This window comes from Nyctereutes procyonoides, unplaced genomic scaffold, assembly GCF_905146905.1.
Source record: "Nyctereutes procyonoides isolate TBG_1078 unplaced genomic scaffold, NYPRO_anot_genome, whole genome shotgun sequence".
Lineage (NCBI taxonomy): Eukaryota > Metazoa > Chordata > Mammalia > Carnivora > Canidae > Nyctereutes > Nyctereutes procyonoides.
Genome location: NW_026575122.1, coordinates 29,765,125 through 29,791,101, shown reverse-complemented (window position 1 = coordinate 29,791,101; position 25,977 = coordinate 29,765,125). Strand labels below are relative to the sequence as shown.

General features: G+C 42.7%; 1 protein-coding gene across 1 annotated transcript in view; it reads left to right on the top strand.

The window, feature by feature from the left end:
- PLXNC1 (plexin C1) overlaps positions 1 to 25,977 on the top strand; it is a gene marked incomplete at its 5' end in the record, with an annotated part of 136,848 nt that overhangs the window by 60,881 nt on the left and 49,990 nt on the right. The window contains 7 exons of the mRNA XM_055336230.1: positions 1,995 to 2,148; positions 5,572 to 5,659; positions 7,560 to 7,662; positions 7,805 to 7,906; positions 17,908 to 18,047; positions 20,829 to 21,008; positions 23,546 to 23,633. Coding sequence (XP_055192205.1) covers positions 1,995 to 2,148; positions 5,572 to 5,659; positions 7,560 to 7,662; positions 7,805 to 7,906; positions 17,908 to 18,047; positions 20,829 to 21,008; positions 23,546 to 23,633 — 855 coding nt within the window. The remainder of the gene's footprint in view (positions 1 to 1,994; positions 2,149 to 5,571; positions 5,660 to 7,559; positions 7,663 to 7,804; positions 7,907 to 17,907; positions 18,048 to 20,828; positions 21,009 to 23,545; positions 23,634 to 25,977) is intronic.

Below are 25,977 nucleotides of genomic sequence, written 5' to 3'. Positions count from 1 at the left end.
CACGTGATGTGATCGTGTGCTGAGATGGGTGTGCAGATAGAAATGCTGGGTTGAAGAAGGCGACATGAATGAGAGCTCAGCCATGTTGGAGGTGAGCTAAGAGGAGCAGTTTGGGCTTTGTTGTTATGTTCAAGTCCGCTGGAGATGGTTGGACTTCAGTCAAAGCTGGATTATACGAATTTGCCTTTTCCAGCAAGATTTTATGGCTGAGAAACAATGTTTTTAAAATGGAAAGATGGCATGGACACTAGGACTAGATTAGATGGAGCAAGCTTATCTGAGGACAAGAGATAGCAGAGTTTGAGGTTGGCCATACGGAAAGTCTGAGTGAGAGTCACAAGTATCACAGAGGATGGACACCTCCTGAGTTATCTGGGACCATAGCTCTTCAACACAGGTGACAGGGTGTCCACTTCCTCTGCTCCCATCTTCCTAACGCTTAGCCCATCTTCCCGCCAGATCCCCTTCATACACCTGCTACAAAGGTGGTCCACCACTGGCATATTAATTCCTTGAATTTCCTTTTTTTTCTGATCTTCATTTTCTTTTTTTTACAACTGAAATATAATCACATCTAACATTGTGTAAGTTTAAGATGTACAACAGGTTGGTTTGGTACATTGATATATTGCCATATAATTACCACCATAACATTAGCTAACACCTCTATCCCATCACACTGCATTTTCTTTTTTGTGGTGGAATAATTTTCCAACCTGAGAACTGGCTGCTTTGTTTCTTTAGATAATTCATTTGGGAAAAAGCTGCTTTTGGGGAAATTTCAAGATTTTTTGTTTGTGTCCATTTGTGTACATACACATACACATAGCCTCCCTCCCTAAAACTCTGATCATGTTTTAGCGCAAACACCACCTTAATTTTAAAAGTAGATTTCATAGGTCACCTTCTTTATAACTAAAGACATTATCGATAAGGAATAAAGAAATGAAAAAATGTATCTTAGCATCTGAGAAATCAAGGTACATCCTCTTAAATAAACGCTGGCCCAAACAGAAAAAAATGAAAAAAAAAATCATGTGTTTGGATGGGAATACTTAATATCACAAATATATAAGATCTTCCAAAATTGTTGCATATGTTTAGTACAATTCCAATTAAACTCATAGTCTCCTCACCCCATTTGGGTAAGATGATCATAAAATTTACCTGCAAGAGTAATAACTAGGAGATGCTAAGAAAATTATGAAAATATAAAGACAGATTTGCCTTTTCAAACGTTAAATATTATTTAAAATAATAGTAGCAAAAGCTTGACATTGGAATAGAAGTGTATCAATAGATAATCGGAACAGAGCAGGATTCAGAAATCTATTCCACATACGTGGTAATTTAATATATTAAACTGAAAGTGGTATTTCAGTTCAGTGAGGAAAGGAGGGTATTTTTTAAGTAAACGGTTATGACTTAGCTGATTAACCATCTGGGTAAAAATAAAGTTGGACCCTCATCTCATACTATATATAAAAATAAGTTCCAAACAGATCACAAATAGAAATTTAAAAAACAAAGATGGTGGAACAATTTTATAATTGTCTATAAGCAAAGTTTGGGAATAACTTCAGAACCAAGGCAAAAACATGATGACATAAAAACACATTGTGTGGGGTAAAAGATACCACACATACAAGTTGCAAGACAAACAGATTAGGAGACAATATGTGTCAGAAATAGGACAGATAGGGATTTATATGTGTGTGTGTGTGTGTGTATATATATATATATATATATATATTAGTACAGAGAGCTTTTAAAAACTGATAAGAAAAATACAGAGCAAAAAAATGGTCCAAGAATATGAATATGTGATTCACAAAAGGGCAGATCACATAGGCCACCAAACGTCTCTTTACATCAGCAGTCTGAGAAGTTCTCCTTCTGTGGCATGTCCAAGGGCACGTTCACTTGAGGCTCTAGGATGGATGGAAAGGGTACAAAAGCAATGACTTGGTTCCTGAATCATCTTCCTCGCACAGACTACAGTGACTGTGGTGGGAAGCTTCCCTCCGAGACGCTCGGACTGGGAGTGTGTGGTGAAGAACCCGGACACGGGCAGGCAGCTCTGCAAGGGTAGAAGTCCTCCAGACAAGATCTGCACATGCAGCATCCCAACCAGGGCAACCTACAAGGGTAAGCAGATTCTTCACTGTTTTTTGGTTTGAAAGTGAGGAAGGCGAAAGGACCTCCCAAGTTCAGATGGTCCATGAAGCGAGTTGAAAGTGAGAGAATCTGTATAGACCCACCCTCTGCCATCCCCCTGCCCTCCCCTCCATGGTGTTCACCTCCACTTGGCCTCATCCTGCGACTCTAGGGTCCCACTCTGACATGTGAGTGAAGAATGATCGAGGAGGGTAGGCTGGATAGGAGAGTGGGGTAAAGCTAGAGACCATTGGGCGGACCCTACCCAAATGGTTCAGAGAATTCAGAGAGCTAAAAAGCTGACAATGCCCTTGACGAGATGAGGAAATAGAACAGCTAATGTTCTGTCACCTTAAGATCATTATATCCATTCAGAAAGGAAGTATTTATTGAAAATCTACTATGTGTCGGGCACTATGCTAGGTGTAGGGATACAGTGACCAAAAAAGACAGATCTGGTCCTTGCTCCCAGTATGTATAGCCTCTTGGGGGGTAGAGACAAGTAAATTACCTGTTATAATGCAGTGTGTAGGGGAAGGCGACATAGAGAACCATGGGATGCCTAGGAAAGGAGGGAGTGGCTGGGGCGAACAAGGAACGCTTCCTAGAGGATGAGTGGAGCCAGGGAGAAGGGGGAAGAGTATTCTAGGCAAAGACCAACTAGTATAATGGCTGGAAAGAGAGAAAAGCCTCTTGAAGAGCCCAGAGAGGTTCTACATGGTTAAGGCAAATGAGGTAGGGTCAGTGGAAAGCAGAGCAACAGGAAGTGGCTACCAAAGAAGGCACAGAGTGTCTGGTGCAGAGGAGCCATTTCCAACCCATAAATTTTTGTTGAATGAATGGCCGCAGGTGGAGGATGCCTAGAGGAGGAAAGGAGTGAGTTCTGAAAAATCAGATAGAAGGAAAGCTGTTGGAGTGATCCTGGTGAGGATGACCATGAGAGCTGGTGCTGAGAGACAGGCATGGAGAGAAGTGGATGGATAGATTCCAGAGACAGGAAGGAGTTACAGTGGATACACTGAGGATTCAAGAACCCCTGTGGGTGAGAAAGATTAGAAGTAGGGTCCCATTGTTGGTACAGACCCCCTAAAATGGGTGAAGATCACAAGGGAGCAGAGTTTTGTGGCGAGAGCTGGTGTTACTCCTCCATTAATTCCAAATCCCTCCAGATGGAATTTGGTGCACCAGGCCAGAGACCCAAGCTTAAAAAATGCCTCTTAGCTGTGGAACTCTTCTCGGTGGTTGTCTGGGATCAAATTGCTTGGAAAATTATTTCAATTCGCCACTTTTCTTTGTTTACAGTATTGTAGCCTTTGTGATATACTTCTAGTTAATTTTGCTCATTATAATGCAGATCATACTCATGTATAAAATCTGGTTTTCAAGTATTTGAGATCACCCTGTAAAGCTGTTTGGCTGCTTTTATTTTATTTTTTTTATTTTAATTTTTTTTTAATTTTTGTACATTTTTTATTGGAGTTCGGTTTGCCAACATATAGTATAACACCCAGTGCTCATCCCGTCAAGTACCCCCTTAGTGCCCGTCACCCAGTCCACCCTGTTTGCTTTTAGAGCCTCCATCACTTGCCCCAACCTCTGCCTGCCCTTTTCTTTGAATGCCTTGCAATGCGTATTCTGAGCCAGCAAACAAACTCACGTCCCACCTCTTGCACTCAGCCAGCCGGTGGTCATTGCCAAGCCTCTGTCCGTGCCCTCACCCCTTTCATCAAATCCCATTGCCTTTGTCCTTGGAAACGTTGGAAGAAAAGTCACCTCCTTCAAAAGTGTTCAGGCTACTCCACCCCCACCAGGACCCCCATCTTGGTAGCAGGGTGCTATGTGGAACACAGACCACTCGTGGGACATTTCCTTGACTGTCGAGTCATTAGGTGGCTTTTCCACCTAAGCCATTTTATCTCTAGCAGAGCAACTGTAAATGCTACCAGAGCAGAGATCAAATATTTTCATTTCTGTGTGATATTTCCCAGTAGTGTTTTGTGCATAGCCAACATGAAGAATAGTACAACTTTTCCTGGTGTTCATCCCTGAACATTGTAGACTCCGCTGAAATGTATTTTCCCAGGGAGTCTCTCGTGTTGCCGGCCCGTATGTCCGTTCTACTAACATTTACAAGGGGCTGTGCAAATGCCCTTGCTGAGAGGTCACACCAGCCCTCTAGACCTCCTTGTGTTTACAGCAAAGGGTTAGCCTTTCACATATGACCACTGAATGTGAGCAGAATTTTATGTGGCCTCCTGGCTTTCAGAATGAATTTTATCACTGTAGAGAAGTGTCTTAAGGTAAGGGTTCTCAGACGTTGGCAATCACACGCTAATAAAATTTCAGTAAGAAACATAAGGCTGCCAACAAACTTAGGCCAACTTCTTATTTGGTCAGAGAAAGCCTTTCATTTTTAAAGTATCATCCTCTGTCTCCATTAACTCGTAAAAGGAAGACTGTATCCTACCAAATGGATGACCGTGAAAACCTCACAGAGTAGCCCTGGTCCCTGGACACAGTAGGCTCTGAAAGGTGCTGCTCCAGGCTGCGGCACCCAAACCCGACTGTATACAGTTGTTTCATGGGGGCATCATTGCCAATCACAGAGTCCCAGGTGCTCTCCAGGTGTGGTGAGTCACGATATCCAGGAGCATGGCTCTGGGATCTATTCTCATCATTTTCTGAAGTGATTCTGATACGCCGCCACTGGGTTGGGGAACCACCTTGAGTAGAATAAAGTTAAAGACATACAGGAACTATAACAGTTCTGTAATGCTGATTGAACATGTTTTTTTTTTTTTTCTTTTTTAATCTTTCTTGTCACATTATTCTTTTGTGGGCTTTCTACCCCATGAGTACATTTTCTAAAGCAAATAAGAAAACTTTTTTTGTTGTAGATTTGGCAACAGTTGCCTCCAACAAGATCATGGAGCCCAGCCCATGGGAAGCACACTTAGAGTTTGTTGGGCAAATACTGATAGTATGGATTTTGCTGAAGGTACAGGGTTTTCGTCTGTAACGTTCTGGTTATCGTGTTCTAGGCAGTTCTTGCTCGGTGACTTGTTTTATTCTTATACTGTGGCCAATTACAGGCTGAGATAGTGATCCCGGGGAGAGTATGAGATGTAAATGGGCTGTAAAATGGCTTTTTCCTAGTGATTATCCATGGGAGGCTTGGAACTGGAGGTGGGCCCCGGTCTGTTTGGAGGCTTGCGCTGTGCACTTTGGCTGCCTGATGTGAATGGCCCACGGGAAGGAACCACATACTGATTGAAATGTTAGCGAACAGCTGGCAACCCCCCCCCCCCACCCTCTATGCAAAGGAGACAAAAATACTTATTTTTTGCATTTACAGCTTTGCTTGACGATAGCGGGACTCTACCATAAATGACATTTTTTTCCCCTTTGCTCCAGATGTTTTAGTTGTCAACGTGACGTTCTCTGTGGATTCTTGGCATTTATCAAAAAGATTCAACTTTACCAACTGCTCATCATTAAGAGAGTAAGATTTTATTTGAAATTTAAATATTCTCTCATTGGTTTTAATTTATTTCCTTGCTTTAGTCCTCCATTTCCTCCATCAAGAACTCTTTTGTGGAGTAGAATTTTCTAAAGTGCCTTGAGGGGTATGGCCTAAGGGGAGGTAGGAGGACCCTGAGCTAATAAGCTGACCTGTTCAAACCCTAATAAGTAAGGTGGGGCAGCCAAGGAGCAAACAACTGTGTTTAAGAGTTCCTACCCATGGGGAGGGAAATGCGTTTTCACCAGACCAAGAGGCGCCTTGAAGTGAGTACAGCAAAAGGGGTGCTGCTGTGTTCTCCCCTGATCTGAACAGCTTTGGGAATTTGAGTGGAAGCAGAGGGTGCGAGCATGAGGCAAGGGAAATCATCAAAGAGGACAAGATGAAATCGCTTTCGTGGAGAGAACATGTTAGTCCTCCCCTCCCTTTCGTACCGCCTTTGGCCATGCTGGGGTATGCCCCCCACCGGGTGGGTTAGGGCCACACCTCACTCCTTGCTTCTAAAGCAGAGAGAAGACAGGGAGGACCTGTGTTTCTCAGATTCCTGACTTTCCGGTTGAAAGATGGGACAGAGGTTCCCATGGAAACCACGGGAACCTGTATTATTAGTGATTCTATAGCTCATCCAGGGGTTCGCTTGACCAAGTGTGTGGGTCTCGAATGCGAGTTTCTTTTGGCCTGGCCTGGGAACCGCTGCTGCTCTGGGGGAAACGAGTCGGGCCTGAAGCGGGGTTGGGGGGCCGCTCTACAGCTAGCCCGCCAGGGGCGCCCGGCCTCGGTCTTGGCCACAGCGGCTCTCCTCAGGAGGGATCCTGTTCGCTATTTCTAATAACCTGGATGGGTTTAGGGAGGGGGAGAGGGGTTTACACACAAAGCAGGCCACCCAGCCCGTGCAGGGGCCCGGGGTCCCCGGGTCCCGGTGATGGAGCCGCAGCCGGGGGGCTGAGTGTGCTCGTGGCTGGGCTGGAGTCCGTCCCTCTGTCCCTCCCTTGGCAGAGCGGTCGGCTGGGGACCCACACCCGAGGGCAGGGGTGCGAAGGCACGTCTGCACCCTGCTTCTAGCTCACCTAGGTGGCTGGATGAACTCTCCAAGCAAGCCTGCCTTCTCTTCTCCCATCGAAACTGCAGTTTGCCTGCATCAGAGGCACAGGATGCTTTGGCATTTCTTGAAGAATCTATAAAATACGGACAATGTCCCCACTCCCCACACTGGCCCTCCCACTGCCCCAGGCCCTCCCGTGGCTGTGTTTCCGGACCAGCCTCAGTTTCTCTTTTTAATCGTTCCTTCGACTCCGATTTTCCTAGGAGGGTGCTTTTCAAGCCCTCTATTCTTACCTCCCGCAATAGGTTATTTGATCAGTAGACACAGTTCTTCCTTTGTTTGATTAAAAAGCAAACAGTGGCACCCCATTCTGTCTCCTTGTCAGGCCACACATTTGGTCTGGCATCTTCCAGGCAGGGGTGGGGGTGGGCTGCTCATCTAGGGATGGACACGGGGAGCTCGGTCTCCAGAGGGAGACTTACCTGAGGGTAGACAAATAGCAGAACCGGATTCAGAAACAGCCAGTGAGTGCCTGTTATCTACCTGCAGTGCAGCAGGTGACCCCAGCTTCAGGTTTCCATGGCAACATCCTGCAGGCCTGATGACTGTCCAGAGCCTGGAGGGCTGCCCAGAGCAGGGCACAAAGTAGGGGCTCCATCGCCAGCCTCAGAGGACTGTCCTCTGTCCTCTGGGTTTATCAGTCTGTCCAGGGGTTGGGGTTTTTTCTTCTTCTTCTTCTTTTTCTTTTAAATGCTTGCACACTGAATCACAGAGGGAAATGCTAGGATATGAACATTTTCCTAAAAATGCAGGAATTAAGTTGGCTTTCCATGTTACCAGATGCCCAGTATGTATTGGAACTGGCTGTGCATGGTGTAAAAGTGAGAGAAAGTGTATCCACCCCTTCACGGCTTGTGACCCTTCTGATTACAAGAGAAACCAGGTAAAGTATCATTTTTGATATTACAGGGTTTAACAAAAAATGAGTGGCTGTGACCCACCCAGTCCCCATCTGTCTTTTGTGTTTGTTTCAAACTCTAAATTTCCCACCTGTTTGGTTGTTGAAGGAATATTCTTCATTTCAGGAACACTGTCAAGTTGCTGTTGAGAAATGGGTACCATCCAAGACAGCAGGAGAAGGAAGATTCCCGGAGAGTAAGAGTAACAGGACCACTCAGGGCTTGCAGGTCAGACCCTGTTTTTTATACTCAGAACAGAAAAAAAAAATTGCCCTTTTACATGACAGTAACAACTCCTACTACCTTGGGTTCCTTTTAAAAATTCCCTGTTTTACTTTCTACCAAAATCCCCTTTTTTACCTTTGATTTTTAACCAAGTTTCACTTAATTGGCTCAATACATCAAAGGCTGCACACTCACATAAAAGAAATTAAAATTCTGTAATCATGAAAAATGATATTGTTCCAGTAGGAGTAAAATTTTAAAGGTGACTTTGCGGCTCACTCTGGAGGAGTTAGGAGGAAGCCGATAGCACACAGCACTGAGGACTTTCAATCCAAACCACTTACTACGGTTGCATTTCTGGGGGGTTATATGGGGTAAGGGGAATCTATGCAAAGTGTACAAACTAACCTCATTCAGATTGCCTCAGTCTTTACTTTGTGGAGGTGATCTGACTCATAATCAATAGTGCCAAAACAAAGAGTGGTTTCTTATGAAATATATAGAGAAATACTTCTCTCCGTTTCCCCCCAAATTTTCTTCATGGAAAAATATTTTCCATGAAATTTCCTTGGAAATTCCTCTTAGTTTCTTCATAGCAAATCATCAAGCTGAACCAACAGACACGTTTGAAAAGAATGGATATGACAATGTCAATGTTTCTGGGCAGAGAATAGTGGCTGTGCTCAGAGTGGCTGGCTTCACGGAGCCGACAGGAGTTAATTGAGCATGTACTATGTGGTGACAAACAAAAAAGGATTCGCTCTGGCTTTTATTAGTCTGGAGGTCTAGCTGCAGCAGACAAATTGAAAATCAACATTTCTTTTTCTAAAAAAGGCTCAGTTTTCTATTTCATGACTAATCTCTGGCTTTGGTTTATCCATTTGCTGTTATTTAAGGTCAAGTTCCAATATAGATAAGTGGCACACTTTTAATCACTACTGAAAAGTTGATAGTAACTTTAGGTGAATAACTAACAGGCAGAGGGAATGTGAATCAAAGTGGATTATGAAGTTAATTAAAGGCATCAGAAAGGCTTGGTGTGCCAATATATCCAGATTTGAAGTCTTTGAGGTTTTATTAAGTGATGGGCTACTCTTCTCTTCCCACTGGTTTATAAAACTAAGACATGATGACAGGTATTTGGATCAAGGAGGCGGTGGCTTTTTAACAAAATTAAACTTCTCTTTTATTGTTGTTTTGGTCGTTTCTTTTCTATTTTAGTAAGATGGACCTAACAAAAGTCACCATCTTTGCCATTTCTAAGTGTATGGTTCAGTGTTAAGGACATGCAATGTTGTGCAACCATCACCACATTCCATCTTCAGAACAAATTTCATCTCGCAAAATGGAAACTTTGTACCCATTAAAAATAACTTCCCATTTTTACTTCGCACCCCTCACCCCAGCCCTTAGCAACCACCATTCTACTTCCTGTCTCTATGGATTTGATTACACTAGGTACTTCATACAAGTAGAAGCATGTAAGAATTGTCCTTTTGTGGCTGGCTTATTTCGTTTGATATAACGTCCTCAAGGTTCATCCATATTATAGCATGGAACACGATTTCTTCCTCTATAAGGCTGAAAAATATTGCACTATACATATATACTACATTTCGTTTATCCATTCCCCTGTGGATGGATACTTGGGTTGCTTCCACCTTTTGGCTATTATAAATAATGCTACTATAAACATCAGTGTACAGATCATCTCTTGGAGACCCTGTTTTCAAATATTTTGGGTATATCCAAAAAGAGGAATTGACAAATCATATGGTAATTCTATTTTTAAAATAACTATTTTTCATAGTGTTCTGCTGTATTACATTCCCACCAACAGTATATTAGCATTCCAATTTCTCCACATCCTTCCAACTCTTGTTATTTTTGCTTTATTGTTATTGTTGTTGTTTTTATGGTAGCCATCCTAAGTGGGTGGAAGGTGGTATCTCATTGTGGTTTTGAGTTGCATTCCCTAAAGATTAGTGATATTGAGCATCTTTTAATCTGCTTGTGGGCCATTTGTGTATCTTCTTTGAAGAAATCTCTCTTCCTTTGTCCATTTTTTAAGCAGGTTGTTTTTTGTGACTGATTTATAGGAGTTCCTAATACATTCTGGATATCAGCCCCTTATCAGATACGTGATTTGTAAGTATTTTCTCTCATTCCTGAGGTTGCCTTTTCCCTTTTTTTTTTTTTTTTTTTTTTGAGGTTGCCTTTTCCATCTGTTGATTGTATCCTTTGATGCACAGAAGTTCTTAGTTTTGAAGAAGTCCGGTTTTTCTCTTTTTTCAGTTTTGTTGCTTGTGCTTTAGGTGTCCTATCTAAGAAACCGTTGCCAAATCCAATGTCCTGAAGCTTTTCCCCCACATTTTCTTCTAAGAGTATTACAGTTTTAATTTTTATATTTAGGTCTTTGGTCCATTTTGAGTTAATTTTCATATATAGCATAAAGGTCCTACCTCATTCTTTTCCGAATGGGTATAAGTATTTTGGTTTCTTAACCCAAAAAAACTGGAAGTTAAACTTTTCTTTTCAGGTAATTATAGATTACATAGTACCCGTGAGAAAATAACACAGAGAGATTTTCCACATCTTTTGCCCAGTTTCCCCCAATAGTAACATCTTGCAAAACCATCACACAATATCACAACCAGGATATTGACAGTGACAACAGTCAAGATACAGAACAGCTCTATCACCATACCTCCTTCCCTCCTTTCTCCCACTCCCCACTTCTGACCCCTAGCATCTACTAAATCTGTTCTCCATTTTTATAATTTTATAATTTCAAGGAGTCTGTATAAATGGAATCATCCAGACGTGCCCTTTTGGGTTTGACCTTTTTTAACTCAACACAATTCTCTGAAAGTTCATTCAAGTTCTTCTATAGATCAATAGTGTGTTCCTTTTTATTGCTGAGTGGTAATCCAGGCAATGACTTTTAAAATTTCTTTCATGTTAGTGTCTCCATGTGCCTTTTGACCTTTGACACTGTGTGGCTAGAAGAACGGGCTGGGTTACCAAGAGGGCAGGACAAGGCTTAAAATAACCAAAAGCCCAAGCCAGTTTTCAGTGCTGCTGTGTGAATGGCACCTTCTTAGTTTGGAGAAAGGTATTTTGTTGATACTGGAATGTTTTTTTTAAATATGTGGCTCAGAACAGAATCTCAATTTTGTTTCTAACAGGGAATGGCAAAGTATTTGTCACAGGAGGGATTTCTCATGCACTGGCCAGTGTTACTGTCTTTCTTTATCACTGGATGTGTAAATCCACATTTCCAGTTTGGGTCCTGTGTTGACCTGAATAAAGTCCTGAACACTTTTCCCAGCAGAGAAGCCACTGAGAGCTTTCCCCTTAATGCATCTTCCCACATCACCCATGTTTCGGGTGCTTCCTATGTGCCAGGCATAGGAGACAGGAGATGGGAATGATGCATATATGACCTTCGGCTTTATGATGCTGAGCTGCAGGTGTATATTGAGCACCTAATCGATGCCATTATACTGAGCTTCATGGCTGTAGTGAGGAGGACACCAATGAATCAGGCACATGTCTTGCTATCAGCCTCAAGAATCTTGTACATGAAACCATAAGAATAGAAGACAAAAAATACTAACATTGGAGAAGTACCAGGAAGTACACAAACCCAGAGAGCCTGTCTGTGCCTGCAACCTTGGCTTAGTAATTCCTGTTTATTTAAGCCCCAGTGACTGGCAGCTAAAAGCACTTAACCAGTGTAGTTGGTTGAGGTTTGGTGGATGGATGGATTGATAGACAGAGATGGCATTTCAGCCAACTGTTGAGGAATGAGACACGTGGAGACAGAGAAGACTGGGTGTTCTAAGCAGAGGGGCTAGCATAAATAAAAGTGTAGTGGGTTGCCGGAGTTCCAGGGCAGCTATACCTGGGGTCCAGGAGACCCCAAGTAATTCAATTTGGCTAGAGCAGAAGGGTGCAGGAAATCCCAGGATACAAGACTGACATGACCCTGTAGCCTGCATCTATGGGGCCTTACACCAGGCCAAGGCGCTTTGGTTTTATTCTTCACAGAATGCTGCTGGAGACATGTCTTAATGTATGAATTTGCTCATCCAAGGACATGGTACTTAGGAGACAGAGTTCTGGTTTAGTCTCAGGTTGAGCCTGTTGCCTTCATGCTGTTTCATGACCCTGTCTGCAATCCCTTTACCCATGCTACAAATACACATTGTCATCTATTGGCAAGGGGGCTGCATTAAGGAAGGATACCCCCAAAATAGGGAAATGAACTCAAAAGCCTGTGTTTGCACTTTGGATGGAAGGTATTTTCAGCTCTGGAGGCCGGTCTCTGGCCGATGGTTGGCCCTGCTGCCCTGCGCTCACCTTTCTTCCTTCCTTTTCTTAACAGTCTTCTCTCTGGGGCCTCTGCCTGCTGGGAGAAGAACTGGCTCCTCTCCCTTTCCTGTGCTCGCAGAAAGGTTGTGAAGATCTATGATATGATGATGATCCACTATTTGTTACTCTTTGCCGTCTGCTTATCTTGGTTGGGTAGAAATACACCCTACAAAGACTTGTCCACCACTCTCGGGGGAACCAACATTCACATTGTTCTTTCTCTGCCTCCCTTGCCTCCTCTTCTTATCTACCACCACTTCCGAATGTGCATCTGAATTTCTCACAAGCAATCCAGATTGACTCCTTTAGAGACCTTGCCTATCGGAGGGAAATGAGGTTGAAGATATACCTTGTTGAGTAGCTTCTGTGGGCGTATCACTGTGCTAGGTGCTGTGGAATGTGCTTGCAATCGTCCATTTATCTGTTCATTCAAAATGTTTTTACTGAGCGCTCACTGTGTGCTGGACAGGTGGGCCAAATGTGTGTCCTTGTCCAGAGCTGTCTGTAGAACTTAGAGTATTTTGAAGGAAGTAAAATTCATTTCGACGAAGCAGTTGAGTACAGCAGAAGATGTGAGAAGGAATACCAGAATGCACTGAATCGAGTAGTGGTAACCCATATTTGTTGAGCCTGTGCTAAATCCTGAGCTCAGAGGATATCTTTATGTAAGTCTCACAAGGGACCTGTTTTCCCATTTTATAGATAAAGAAATGTTGGCTTGCAGAGGATAAGTAGGTAGTAAATGATAGGCAAGAGATTTGAACCCAGGTGGTCTGACCCCAGAGCCCACAGTTTTAACCACGACTCTACATTGTACGACCTCAGTGAATATAAACAAGCATTAAATGATGTAGTATTGATGATGAGAGTCCGTCTGGACGGGAGAAAACGAACATTGGCTTCTCTTGGCATTAGACTAGCAAAGCCTGTCCTATCTGTGGCACAAATGTGGGTGGGCTGAGGATCTCCAGCTGGGGCAGGCTGTGAGCATCAAAGCCTTCAGAGAGGGAAAGTTGGGGTGTGGTCAGAGTGGACGATTCAGACTGAGAGGGCAAAAGAGGCTAAGGATGGGAAGCGGAGGCCGGTAGGGGAGTGGTAGAAGCAAGAGTGCTTCTCAGGGTGAAAGTGAAACTCAACAGAGGGGTGGATTTGGAGTGTCCAGGTCTAATTTGCAGGGTGGGGGTCTCTGGAAGGGAGGAGCTGCCCCCCCTGGCCATGGAGTCCCAGTCACCCAGGCCAATTCTGAGTTGCCACACTCGGAAGGTTCCGTGACCAAGAGTTACAATTATGTGGCTTGGCCTCAGCAGCTCCACCTTACAGTCCCAGGTCAGAGAATCAAGCCTTGATCTCTCAGCAGAGGACCTTGGTCTGTCATCTTCTGGTCTCAGTGGCTCACTCTGACACTTGGTACTTCCTGGGACCAACTGGAGATTGGAGGTTACATCCCAAGTTCCCTGGGGCCAGTACTGGGGAACCCCATGGAGGAGCCTTCACCTGGGGGCTGAGCCTCAGAGGCCTGACTACGTTGTTCCATCTTGTGCTCTCATTTTTCTTTGGCGGGATCGTATTTTCTTTCAGCATCTCACCTCCTTTTATGCTCTCCCATTTCCACTGCTGGTCACCACTTTTTTCAATTTCTACATTTCATGAATACATTACTTCCATCCTTCTCAGTCATTAATAAAGATGTTAAATAATTCTGAACCAAATAGTCACCCCTGTAGGGCCCTACAGGACACTTTCCTTTAATTAGTTGTGGTACCTTTCATCTCTCTAATGTCCTTTGGTTTCAGATTTCCAGCTGGTTTTGAATCCGTGTGACTTTTTATCCAGTCCTGTTTGAACTAATTTCACCAGTGAAACTCTGAGAGACATTTTGCTGAGCGTTGATTCAGGTCCAGGCCTACAGAGAGCTTTGCTATATTCAGATTTTTTTAAAAAAACAGATTAATAGAGTACAATTTGGTCTTAATAAACTGAGCCTTCCTAATGCACCTCTTTCCAATATTCTTTTCAATCAATGGCAGTATAATGTCATGGTAATTTGAATTGTGTTGACGTCAGACTTCAAAAAAGTACTCTTACTGTCAGAAGTGATCCTCTTAGACCTTTTCAGAGGTAACTGTTTCTTAGTGGTTGTGCTATTTCCAATATCTTGCAATGACTTCATTTTTTAAAAAAAAATAATAAAAAGAATTGGGTATTTTGTAATCACCTAATTAACCAGTTTCTAATATATTTTCCTGTACAGAATAGGGAGTAATTTAAACTGGTGAGCACCCAGAGTTCACAGTGTTTCATTAAAGAATTTAAAACTGGGCAGCCATTTAAAATAACTCTGATGTCTTTAAAATGTGACTGACAGGAAGTGGACTATTCTGAGGTTAAATGCTGAACAACACAGGTTGTGACGGTTATCACCAGTGGTATTTGGATTTGGCATGTGGAAATCCTTGGATCTAAGAGGAGGGCGGAATTTCACTTTATGGCTGTAAGAAAGCATCTCTTCATATCAAACTAGGTTGCTTTTAAATTAACCCCTTCTGTGTGTCGGCTCATGGGGCCCACTACTTCATACCAGGCTGTGATGATTAACTCTTGATTAAAATATAAAAATAGATCTAAAACAAGTGTGTGAAACATTTGCTAGGAGATCATTCTTTGCCTTCTGTCTGTACAGGAGTTTTAAAAACCTTTATCAGTAAAAATAGAAAGTGTCATAGTTCTAAGAATTGTTACAGCCACGTAGTATGGCCATCTAGCTCTCCTCTCTTTTTTTCTTTGTATACCTGCACAGTTTCTTTGATGAGATCCTCTTGCTAGCTCTTTAACTCACTTATTAACATGAAGAGAGGTTCTCCAAGCAAACAAAGGACAACTAATCTGACCCTCTTTGCAAACAGATGAGAAGCATCTGCTTTCAGGAGATAGACCAGGACTGGATTTCATCCTAGACAGCCAATGGAAACTTCTCTAAACAATAAGGTTTAAAAATAAAATCCTTTTGAAGTAGCAGGGCTGTCTCTGCTCAGGGAGAAATAAAAAGTTAATAAGGCAACATGGTGGGTCCTCTGATGGTGTTTATAGAACCGTTTAAGGAGCAAAATATAACCCCCTTAAAATATATTCTTTTACATTAGTTATAAAGCTCTCCTTATCCTCTCCTGAGAGTAGAGAAGTAGCATTTACTTGGGGTGTTTGAAAATCTTGCTGGAGCAGATATCACGGTCTCAACACGGGAATCCAGAAGGGCTATCCAGAAAGAAACGTGGGGATGTAAATGTGAGTCTTCGTTGGGATTATACATAAAACAAAACAAAACACAGTCTGTCTTGCTGCCCTAAGAAGGCAGTGGACTTTTACTGTGGGAGGGGTAGCACATTTTTTCTACAAAGAGCCAGACAATGAATGGTTTAGGCTTCGTGAGCCCCGCTGTCTCTGCCACAACTACTCTGCCCCTGTAATGTGAAGCAGCCACAGGCAGTTTGTAAGTGAATGGATGTGGCTGTGTTCCAAAAAAACTTTATTTAGGGACACTGAAATTGGAATCTCATGTATTTTCACATGTCATGGAACACTATTACTTTTTTGACCTTTTTTGTTTTTTCATAGCCCATCCAAAGGCAAGCAATGGACTGGATTTGGCTTGCTACAGGCAAATCCGGTAGTTGGCCAACTCCTGACCTGGTGTGCACATAGATCATGTGTCCCCCACAACACCTGGAGCTGTACTGAGGACCCCGTACATGCTCAATAAATACTTGTTCACTTAGCTGTCACCGTGTCAGTGCAAAGAGTAAGCCTTTTGCTATATAGCACACACTTGACATTTGCAAGGGATTTATCTTGAAGTCTTTGCTAATCCCCCCATTCCAAGTACCACTCTTGCAGATAATTTCCCCCATAAAATGCAGTCAAGTATAACAGAATAATTAAAGTGACCCTTTCAGACCCTTCATGATTCTATAAATATGGGCCTAAAGTCCTCTGCTAAGTAATTAAAATAAATTCTGCCACTGAAATCAATTCTCTGTCACATTACATCATTGCTGTGATGACATTAACAATGAATTTACCTCAATCCGCAGAACCAATCCATGGTGTTAATGAGTGATGGTGACCGCGCTACCATATAGCACCTTTGTTTGCCAAGGAGCAGAATAAAACCTCCCTCTCAGCAGGATGGACAGACTGAACAGCCCAGAGAGTCCATTGTGACGAGCATTACACATATAAAGGAACAGAGAATATTAGGCTGCTTTAGGAAGCAGGTGGCAGGCAGGTACTGGGCATGAATGAGGCTCTCCCAGTGCCATCGGAGCATCCTGCTAGATTTGATCCTCTCCGTGGATACGTTTGGCATTTATGGCTTAGCCAAATTTCACATGATTTTGTGTCTCTGGCCCTGGAGGTTGTTTTCAAATGTCAGTAGTGTGAGTATGAAACATATTCATGCTAAAGATCTGCTGTACTTTATATTGGCCAGAATCAGAATTTTATGTTCTGTTTTGGTTACCATATTATAGAAGAGTACAGACATGCTGGATATGGTCTATGAAAGAACAACAAAATGATCAGAATGATAGATGTTAGCATCTGCAGAAGAAAAATGAAAGAAACCAGGATTGTCTCGTCTTTGAAAGGGAAAGTGATTCTTGCCATCAAACAAAGACTTTTTTCAGGAGAATCTGTAATTTTTTTTTTTAAGCTTTGTGGAATACTTTTTTTTTCTTTTTTTTTTAGATTTTAATTATTTATTTCAGAGAAAGAGGGAGAGAAGGAGACCATGAATGCAGAGGGGAGAGGGAGAGAGCATATCCCAAGCAGTCTCTACACTGAGCCCGGAGCCCGACAAAGGGCTCAGTCCCACAACCATGAGATCATGACCTGAGCCAAAACCAGGGGTCAGACTAAAAGAGCATTTGATTAAACATTGCAGATAGAGAAGTCAGGGATGATGTGGGACTCAGGTAACAGGTTATTTGCAAGGGAAAATTTCTTGATAAAGAGAGGCCTAATAAAGTTGGTAACGGGTACCATGGAGAAGAAACAGTTGACCACAGTGGTGTGGCATCGAAAACTTGAATTTAGGTGACTGAATTGCTTGATTTCTTGAAATTTTTCTCTGCAGTACACTCCTTGATTCAAATAGCCCAACTCTGAGACAAACAAAAAATAGGCACTGCTTTCTAGGGAATTAAATTCATCCAGAATGACATTTATTCCAGCTTAATGATAACTGTTGTTGGCCTCACGTCAGTGGACTCCTTGTCTCCCCTTTTGTTTTGTTGTATTCTGAGCCTCCAGAGGCTGTAAGGCACTGAGCATTTTCAAGACTCCAGTGAGATCTCACTCTTCAGACAGAATGTCAGACTCTTCAACTGCATTTTCAACTGTCTTGTGAGACAAAGACTAATTGGTTTGACCTCATGCTGTCGCATGTTGAGAGACATGAATCTTCAGCACTCTTCCTTGAATTCATTGATTTCATTAAACACTGTCTGCTTGTGTTTGCAAAATGTCGTAATTTCCCAGTGATTTCTTCGAACCGCGGCGCATAAACAGATTTTTTGGAACAGTGCCATTTCTTAGCTTTGATCTTGTGTGTTAATCTTCATTTCCAACAGGTCTTCTACATTAAGTCCATTGAGCCACGGAAGATATCGACTCTAGGGAAAAGTAATGTGATCGTCACGGGGGCAAACTTCACCCGGGCATCCAACATTACAATGATCCTGAAAGGAACGAGTACTTGTGATAAGGATGTGTGAGTTGAAATAATAGTAATTTATCCTTGATAAGATAGAAAAAGTTAAAACTTATGCCAAAGGAATACCATTGTGATTATAAACTTTTCAAAGTATTGCCATGTGCCAAAACGGGCAATTGGGCTGCATAGTGGATGTAACATAATTTCAATAAGGAGAATAACTTAAACACCACATTTGAAGTTAACTGTGAGAGACTCTGTCCTCTCTTACCCTCCCAAACCTCAGAACCCGCTCATTTCACGGGGTTGCCTGTTTGAGGTCTTGATTCATTTCCATGAACCAAATCAAGTATTTTAAGTAACAAACACCATCTTGAAGATGATCCCCTTAGAAAAATAGTTGCATACTTAGAAATTTGTTGGTAAAATATAAAATATCACAGCTCTTCCTATGTATCAAAGTTGGAAAGAAGAAACTTTCTAATCTGTTTTATTCTTTGTAGCCTTCTCTTTATTGGATTGGTTTCAGGCTAAATAAATTAAATGGAACATATTAGTAATTAAAAAAAAAGATCAAACACCCTAACACAGATATCTGGTCAGTATACATTTGAACATCATTCTGCTATGACTGCTTTTTCCTCTAAGTTATCCTTCCAATGAAACTTTGAGAAAGAAAAGAATTTTTCAGCGTTTCACTGACATCCTTGTGTAAATGTTACCCCCCAAAGAGATGTCATGATAACAACAACAAAAGAGATAAATTGAGTTTTCTGCTTGTTAGCTTTCGTAAGTTTGGGTTAATTTGAAGTAGAAGACATCACAGTCTATATGAAGTATAACACTGAGCTCGTTCTCATCATGGAAATGCATTGAAGACAATCTGCTGAAGCGTGGTGTTTTGGTTTTTAACTCCTAAAACGGTTTTGTACAGCATTTTAATCTGCCATACTTATTTACTGAATTTTCTGTTTTAATTCATTTGCTGTATATAATTGCCATCCGCTTCCCCCTCCTAACAGTAGATTTGGGATGTCTATCATCATGATGGAGAAAGCCGTTCATGGGTGGCTCTGGCCCATTCTGCTACTTACCGCAATTATCAAGCACACATTAGTGGCTGTGTCTATGCAGCATAGGCATTTTTGTGCTGTTGATCCTGGCTAAATACTTTATTGTAAGAATCTTTCATTTTGTTTAGCAAAATCTGTGAAGTTAGACACCTGTGTGTTCACTGCAAGGCAATCACCTTCACTGGAAAAGAAGTCAGTTTTCAGAGCATTGCCCTGTCTTTGACTCTTTATGCTCTCATTTCAATTCTGCATGTGTCTTGAGATACTGCAGTTATTAAATTAAATGACTCAGAGGCCTTTCTGCATGTAGCATTTCAGTAACCACATCAGAGCGGTGAACCCAAGTTCACAAGAAGTAAACATAATACCCAGTTAATCCTATATCTGAGTTCATGCTGTAATCCCAAACTCTTTTAATATGGCATTTTTCAAATGCCCAATTATTTCGAAGGGAAAAATACAAGAATAATAGCAGAATGACCCATATTTCTGCCTCCCTCCTTCCAAAAGTTATAAACAAGTTTGAATTTTAATGATCAGCCATTTTACGATAAATTTCCTAAGAGCTTGGCTCTGAATATAAAGCTCAGAATGTCAGTCTGAGGCAGTGTAAATGCACACTGGCTCAGATGCTTTTTGAATTTGCCTTATTGTCAGGATCTGTTATTGCTACTTAATGGACTTATATGTTGACGTTAATCATCATGTACTATCCTTTAAGTAGTAATAGTAGATTCACATGTAGCATCATTATCCTGAGTATTATTCAGCACAACACAGTCTTAATGTTTTTTTGTTTTTGTGTTTGGTTTTTTTTGTTTGTTTGTTTTGTTTTTGCTTTAGAGGGTCACTGTAAACATCATATATGGAGGAAGTGCAGGTTACAGAATGAATGTTGTAGAAGGCTTTGCTCTGGACCCTGAGGGGTGTAGAGGGCAGGTGCGGTGGATGTTGGAAGCACCCAGGGTAGTCCCAACTCATTTCTTGTCCGGAGCTCCTTGGGAGGCGGCTTGGCTCTGATGCTGATTGACCCTGAGACGCCCGGGCTCTCGGCACAGACTCTGGTCATGGGCTCTCTGCTCTCTGAATGCCAGAGTCCCCATGTCTGCCTGGGACGAGCTTCTACTCTTCTACTGCAACTACTTTTCTTTCTCTAAGTTTTGGAAATGGAGAAAGAACTTTTCTTTTCCATTCATCCCATAAAATGACTGGAATTTTATGATGGAAATTTCCAATATACTCAAGAGAGCAGAGTACAGTGAACCTCCCTGTACCCATCCTCCAGCTTCAAAACTTACCAACATGTTGCCACTCTCATTTCGTCATTGGAGGGGAGGGGCAGGTGGTAGCTGGAGCTTTTAAAAGCATATCCCAGACACCACGTCCTTTCCGCTCATACACACTTCAGTGTACGTCTCTGACAGGTAAGGATAGTGTCATTCTCAGAGTCAGCAGAATTAACAGGACTCCCCAGTACGTGTGCCACTCTCTGTTATGGCTTGTTCAGGGCAATGGTGACATCTGCTTTCCCCACTTCTAAGGGAAATGCAAATGAAAACATAAAAATGTACAGAAGAAAGAGGAACCTAGCCCCGGATGACACCCACAGTGGCTAGTGGCCCCTGATGAACTACCAGTTTGCCAGCATCTGTCCATAGTTTGTGGACTGTTGCAGTTCAAGTAAAATTTGTATGCTGTCATGTTCAGTAGTCAGCGGTGCTAAGGATCTGTGTCATTTACCAGTTGTTTTTCTGCCCCTTTCTAGGATACAGGTTAGCCACGTGCTGAATGACACCCATATGAAATTCTCTCTACCATCCAGCCGGAAAGAAATGAAGGATGTGTGTATCCAGTTTGACGGCGGGGACTGTACATCTGTGGGACCCTTGTCATATATTGCTCTGCCGCGCTGTTCCCTCATATATCCAGCCACCACCTGGATCAGGTGCTTTCAAGATTCATATTTCTCTGACATTGTGCTTAGAGGGGTCATGATCTCAGGGTTGTGTGATTGAGTCCCACATCAGGTTCTGTGCAGGCGTGGAACCTGCTTAAGATTCTCTCTCTTTCTCTTCCCTTAAAACAAAACAAAACAAAACAAAACAAAACAAAACAAAACAAAGAGAATGAAAGAAAGGAAGGGGTCATATGCATACAGATCATGGATTTCACTCAAATAAATATAGAAATAGTAGTCCTATGCAAATTCCTCTCACAGAATCCCCCCTGAGGGTTTGTTCCTGGAAAACACACACACCCCAACCAGCCACTGCTTCCCGTTGTCACTGTGAACACTGTGAGCAGATCCTGCTTTACTACGAGCTGTGGCTGCCAGGAAGCTCACAGCTAAAACGTTTGCTTTGTACGGTGGTTTCTTGTCATTGTATAAATCCTTTGCCTCTTAAAATGTTTGTTCGGTTGCAGTACCTACCCCCAGCCTACGTTTCTGATACACATGCACCACATCTTACTCCTGCCCACAACACAAAGCTGCTCTTTGACAGTTTTCATTTTATAACCTTTCGAGTAAGCTGCTTTGAATAATTCGAGGAAATATTGGAAGGTATGGAAATGAAAAGCAGTAGCTACATTTCAAAGATACTCCCTGTGAGAAAGATTGACATTCCAAAATAAACTCTTCCAGATGACTCCAATATATTTAAAAAAAAAATGCCTAGTTGAATTTAAATTCACATTCAGATTTTGGAATATAGCCCTAAAGACATTTTCATAATAAGATATTTCACCTAACACAGCATGAAGCTGATTTTCAAAGTACTGTCTAAATGAAACTGTAGATGTAGAGGAGCCTTTGTTTAAAAAAAAAAATAGAAGAAGAAGAAGAAAAATACTTATAGTCCGGTGTTCTTATTTAAGATTAAGTCAGAGGTAGATGTCAGGGTTGGTTTCTTCCAAGGCCTCTTTTCTGGGCTTATAGAAGGATGGTCTTCTCCTTGTGTCTTCACATGGTCTTCCCTCTGTGACTGTGTCCTAATCTCTTCTTATAAGGACACCAGTCATATTCCTGGATTAGGGCCCACCCCAATGACCTCATTTAATCATAATTACCTCTGTAAAGACCCTGTCTCCAAATACAGTCACATTCCACACAGCTGGGGGCTCAGGACTTCAACAGTGCTGCCTCTAACCATGGCATGAAAAATATTGAAATTTCCAAGCCAAGTCTATAGCGTTGTGCTCCCAGCTCTGGGTATAAATCCTTCCTGTAAATAAAAACAGACACTGATGTGGCATTCCCCACATGCCTTGTGTGTTACATTTATTAACTCAGTTAATCATCATGAAAGGAATAGCTCCTTTGGCAGAAGAGGAAACAGGCATAGAGTAGTCAAACCACTTGTAAGCTCCCAGGCAGTCCTGCTGTAAACCACCATTGTGTTCTGCCTTGCTATAAAATAAGAGGCTTCTTTATTTTTATTTTTTTATTGACCTGTAGTCGACCTACAATATAACATAGTTTCAGGTGTACAACGCAGTGATTTGTTAGGCTTCTTAGTGTCCACTCACCTGTGATATCCGGGGCCTGTGACTCTGAGTTATTCCCCGGGCAAGAACAGGGCTCTGCAGGCTGACCGTTGGCAGAGCATGCTGGGCTCCACTTTCTAGTAACAGTGATGGGCTGGCATGAGGCCAACTCGACCCTTCCCCCTTGTGACTGGTTGAGAGCTTGTTGTCTTCCTTCTGCCCTGCACAAATTGGCCTGCTCATGCCTACCTCCCGGTCTTGTCATCCTGGGCTTGGCTGGTGCATGGAGCTGACATTCCCCAGCTCCTGTCCCCCAGAATGACCTACATGAATGGGGGGATGAGGGCAGCCAGAGCTGTGGACAGCTGTTTATTTCACATCTAATGACCACTTTGCTTATAAGCGATTATGTGCTGAGAATATGTGAAATCATTTGGCTTGGTTTTGGAGAGAGAGAGAACGTAGCTGTTATTTATATGGCCTACCAAATGGGAATTTATAGTTTTAATGCCATTTATAATTTTACCTTGTCCAAAATGTTCCCCATCTCCCTAAATAAAGTATAATTGGTAGGTTGGGAGTTTGATTTTGAAAATTGTTAGATTGAAGTGTCTTAATATAGATTAAACAGCAATCAAACAAAATTCTGTTTAGTGAAACCTTTTTGGGGTATAGCTGATGATCTGATTATATGTGGCAACATGACACAACAAAACTCAAAATTCTGTGAAAGAATTTGGGCATTTTCCTAGAATTAAAACAGGATCTGACCCGAATTTTTATATTTATGTATCTTAAAAACTATACATTTTGTGGCCGGTATCGTTAAAAAACTTGTAGAACTATCCTGCCTTTGAAGTTAAAATGTATTACTTGGCTCTCTAACGTAACTGAGTTTCATACCAAGTGTGGATAAAGTGATAGCTTTGTTCATAGATGAAAAATGCCTGTATGTTTACTATGAAACTCCTATTGTTAATTTTTTTTTCTTTGCAGTGGTGGTCAAAATATAACCATCATAGGCAGAAATTTTGACGTAATTGACAACTTAATCATTTCACACGAGTTAAAAGGAAACATAAATGTAAGTCTTTAGCTACCTTGTAATAATAGTAATTTTCAAGGATGATTTTGTTTTCATCACGCTAACATCTCTTGGGGAATATCTTTTATTTCTGTGCCTTTGTGATGTTACAAGCGTCTACCTGTTGGGTGATATCCACCATCTGGGCTATCATGGAGATAATAAGACTCTCTCTTTGTGGTGGAGCATTTCCAATCATGGCACGGAGGAGAGAGGAGTGAGCTGGGTACGGCAGGCCTGCCGTTTTCTCCGCATGGGCTTTGTAGGGAGGCACTGTAAGGAGCCGATGTTTAGGAGTACACGCGAAGATGCCCTGTGAGGGGTGAAGGGGAGATGCCAACAAGAAGAGCGGTCTTGTGCAGGCTGGTGGTGGTGTTGCCATTGTGCCAACAGAGCTGCGGGTCAGAGGCCCAGTGCCCTGCCCACATCCCAGAAATCTTGTCACATCTTTCTGCCCTTTCCTTCTGACCTGGCCTCCTCTTACCTTGCACTTCCCCACACAGGGTTCTGGCCTCCAGCACCCTGTTAATACTGGTAGGAGTCCAAGAAGGGCCTCATCACACAAAATGATGGATTTCCGATGCGGGTTGGGGCCTCCTGAATGCACTTCTAAATGCTTCATGAACGCTCTCCCCATTCACCATGCTCGGGACCGGTGTGGACTCGGGGCCTAGGTCCAGGCGGCCTTCCTGAGTCATCCTTACAGCCTTGTCACACACACATCTGCCTCCTGCCGCACCCAGAGCCAGTTCTATGCCTTACCTTGTGTCTGATTCCAGGCCACATCTCTGCAATGTGAGGACAGAGAGGTTTGTTTGGTTCTTCACCTCGCCAGAAATGAGAACGAGAGATCCAGGGCTGGGGAAGGTTTATTAAGAAGGAAGTAGATTTTGTTTGTGTCAGATCTTCCCACCTATGGCCTCATCCTACCCTCTCTTTTTTCTTTTTTTTTTAAAGATATATTTGAGAGAGAGGGGAGTGGGAAGAAAGCGCACACATGCGCGCGCGCGCGCGCGCACAGCACACACACACACACACACACACACACACACACAGGGGGGTCCTGGGCAAAGGGAGAGGGAGAGCACCCCAATCAGACTCCATACTGAGTGTGGAGTCCAGCACAGGGCTCAATCCCACAACCCCAGGACCATGACCCCAGCTGAAATCAAGAGTCAGATGCTCAACTAGCTGAACCACCAAGGCACCTCCCGCCACCCTTTCTTTTCAAGTCTGATATTAGAAACTAAAAGAACAGGTAAACTCCCTACCTGACAAATTTCTTTCCACGATTTGTATTGCTCTTTTTTTTTTTTTTGAGATTTTTCTCTTTAAGCAATCCATACCCAACATGGGGCTCAAACTCTCAGCCTTGTGATCAGGAGTCACATGCTCCACAGGCTGAGCCAGTCACCTGCCCCTTATTGCTCTTCCTTAGGACCTTTGTCAACCTCCTCTTTTCCAGCAGCTTTCTCTGCCCCATTTCTCTGCACCTCTAAAGATGACAGTATTTATGTTTTTTATAAATAAACCTGTAAAGGGACACCTGGGTGGCTCAGTGGTTGAGCATCTGCCTTTGGATCAGGGTGTGATCCCGGGGTCCTGGGATCGAGTCCTGCATCGGGCTTCCTGTGGGGAGCCTGCTTCTCCCTCTGCCTATGTCTCTGCCTCTCTGTGTCTCAAATAAATAAATAAATAAATAAATAAATAAATAAATAAATAAATAAATAAATAAATAAATCTTTAAAAAATAATAATAATAAACCTGTAAAGCAGGCCACTCTTTCTGTATTCTTCCCAGCCTTCATGCTCTGCATTTGCATGGGGGCCACATTGTCCCTTTTGCTTTTGTTACCGTGATTTCAGGTCAGGCCTGCAAAACTGTTTCCTCACTTGTGGTCAGTGACTTGTGCTAAGCGCTGCAGGAGGGATGCGGCCAGCAGTGTGTGGGTCCCTGCAGCCTCCCTAGGGGATGGTCCCCTCCTTGCCCACGTACCCCAACCCACCCTGAGGCCTCGCAGGACACACAGGCCCTGTAAAGTTGCTGGTGCCAAGTCCTCCTCTTCCCCTAGGCTGCTTCTCTGTGCACCCTGTCTGCCTTGCATGAGCGTGGGCTGCTCTTGATAGCTGGCGGTGTTTGCAGTGATACCAGCTAGCGTTCACTGAGTGCTTACTATGTGCCAGGCACTGTTCTAAGCTTTTCTGCACATGTAATCTCATTTAATTTAGCCCCCATTTCATTTAATGAGCCCTTGGCTCATTGAGTTTGACTTCAGGTTAATTCTGCCCTGTAAGGGGAGGTGACATCACTACCCCGAATTCTCAGATGACAAGTTGGAAGCAC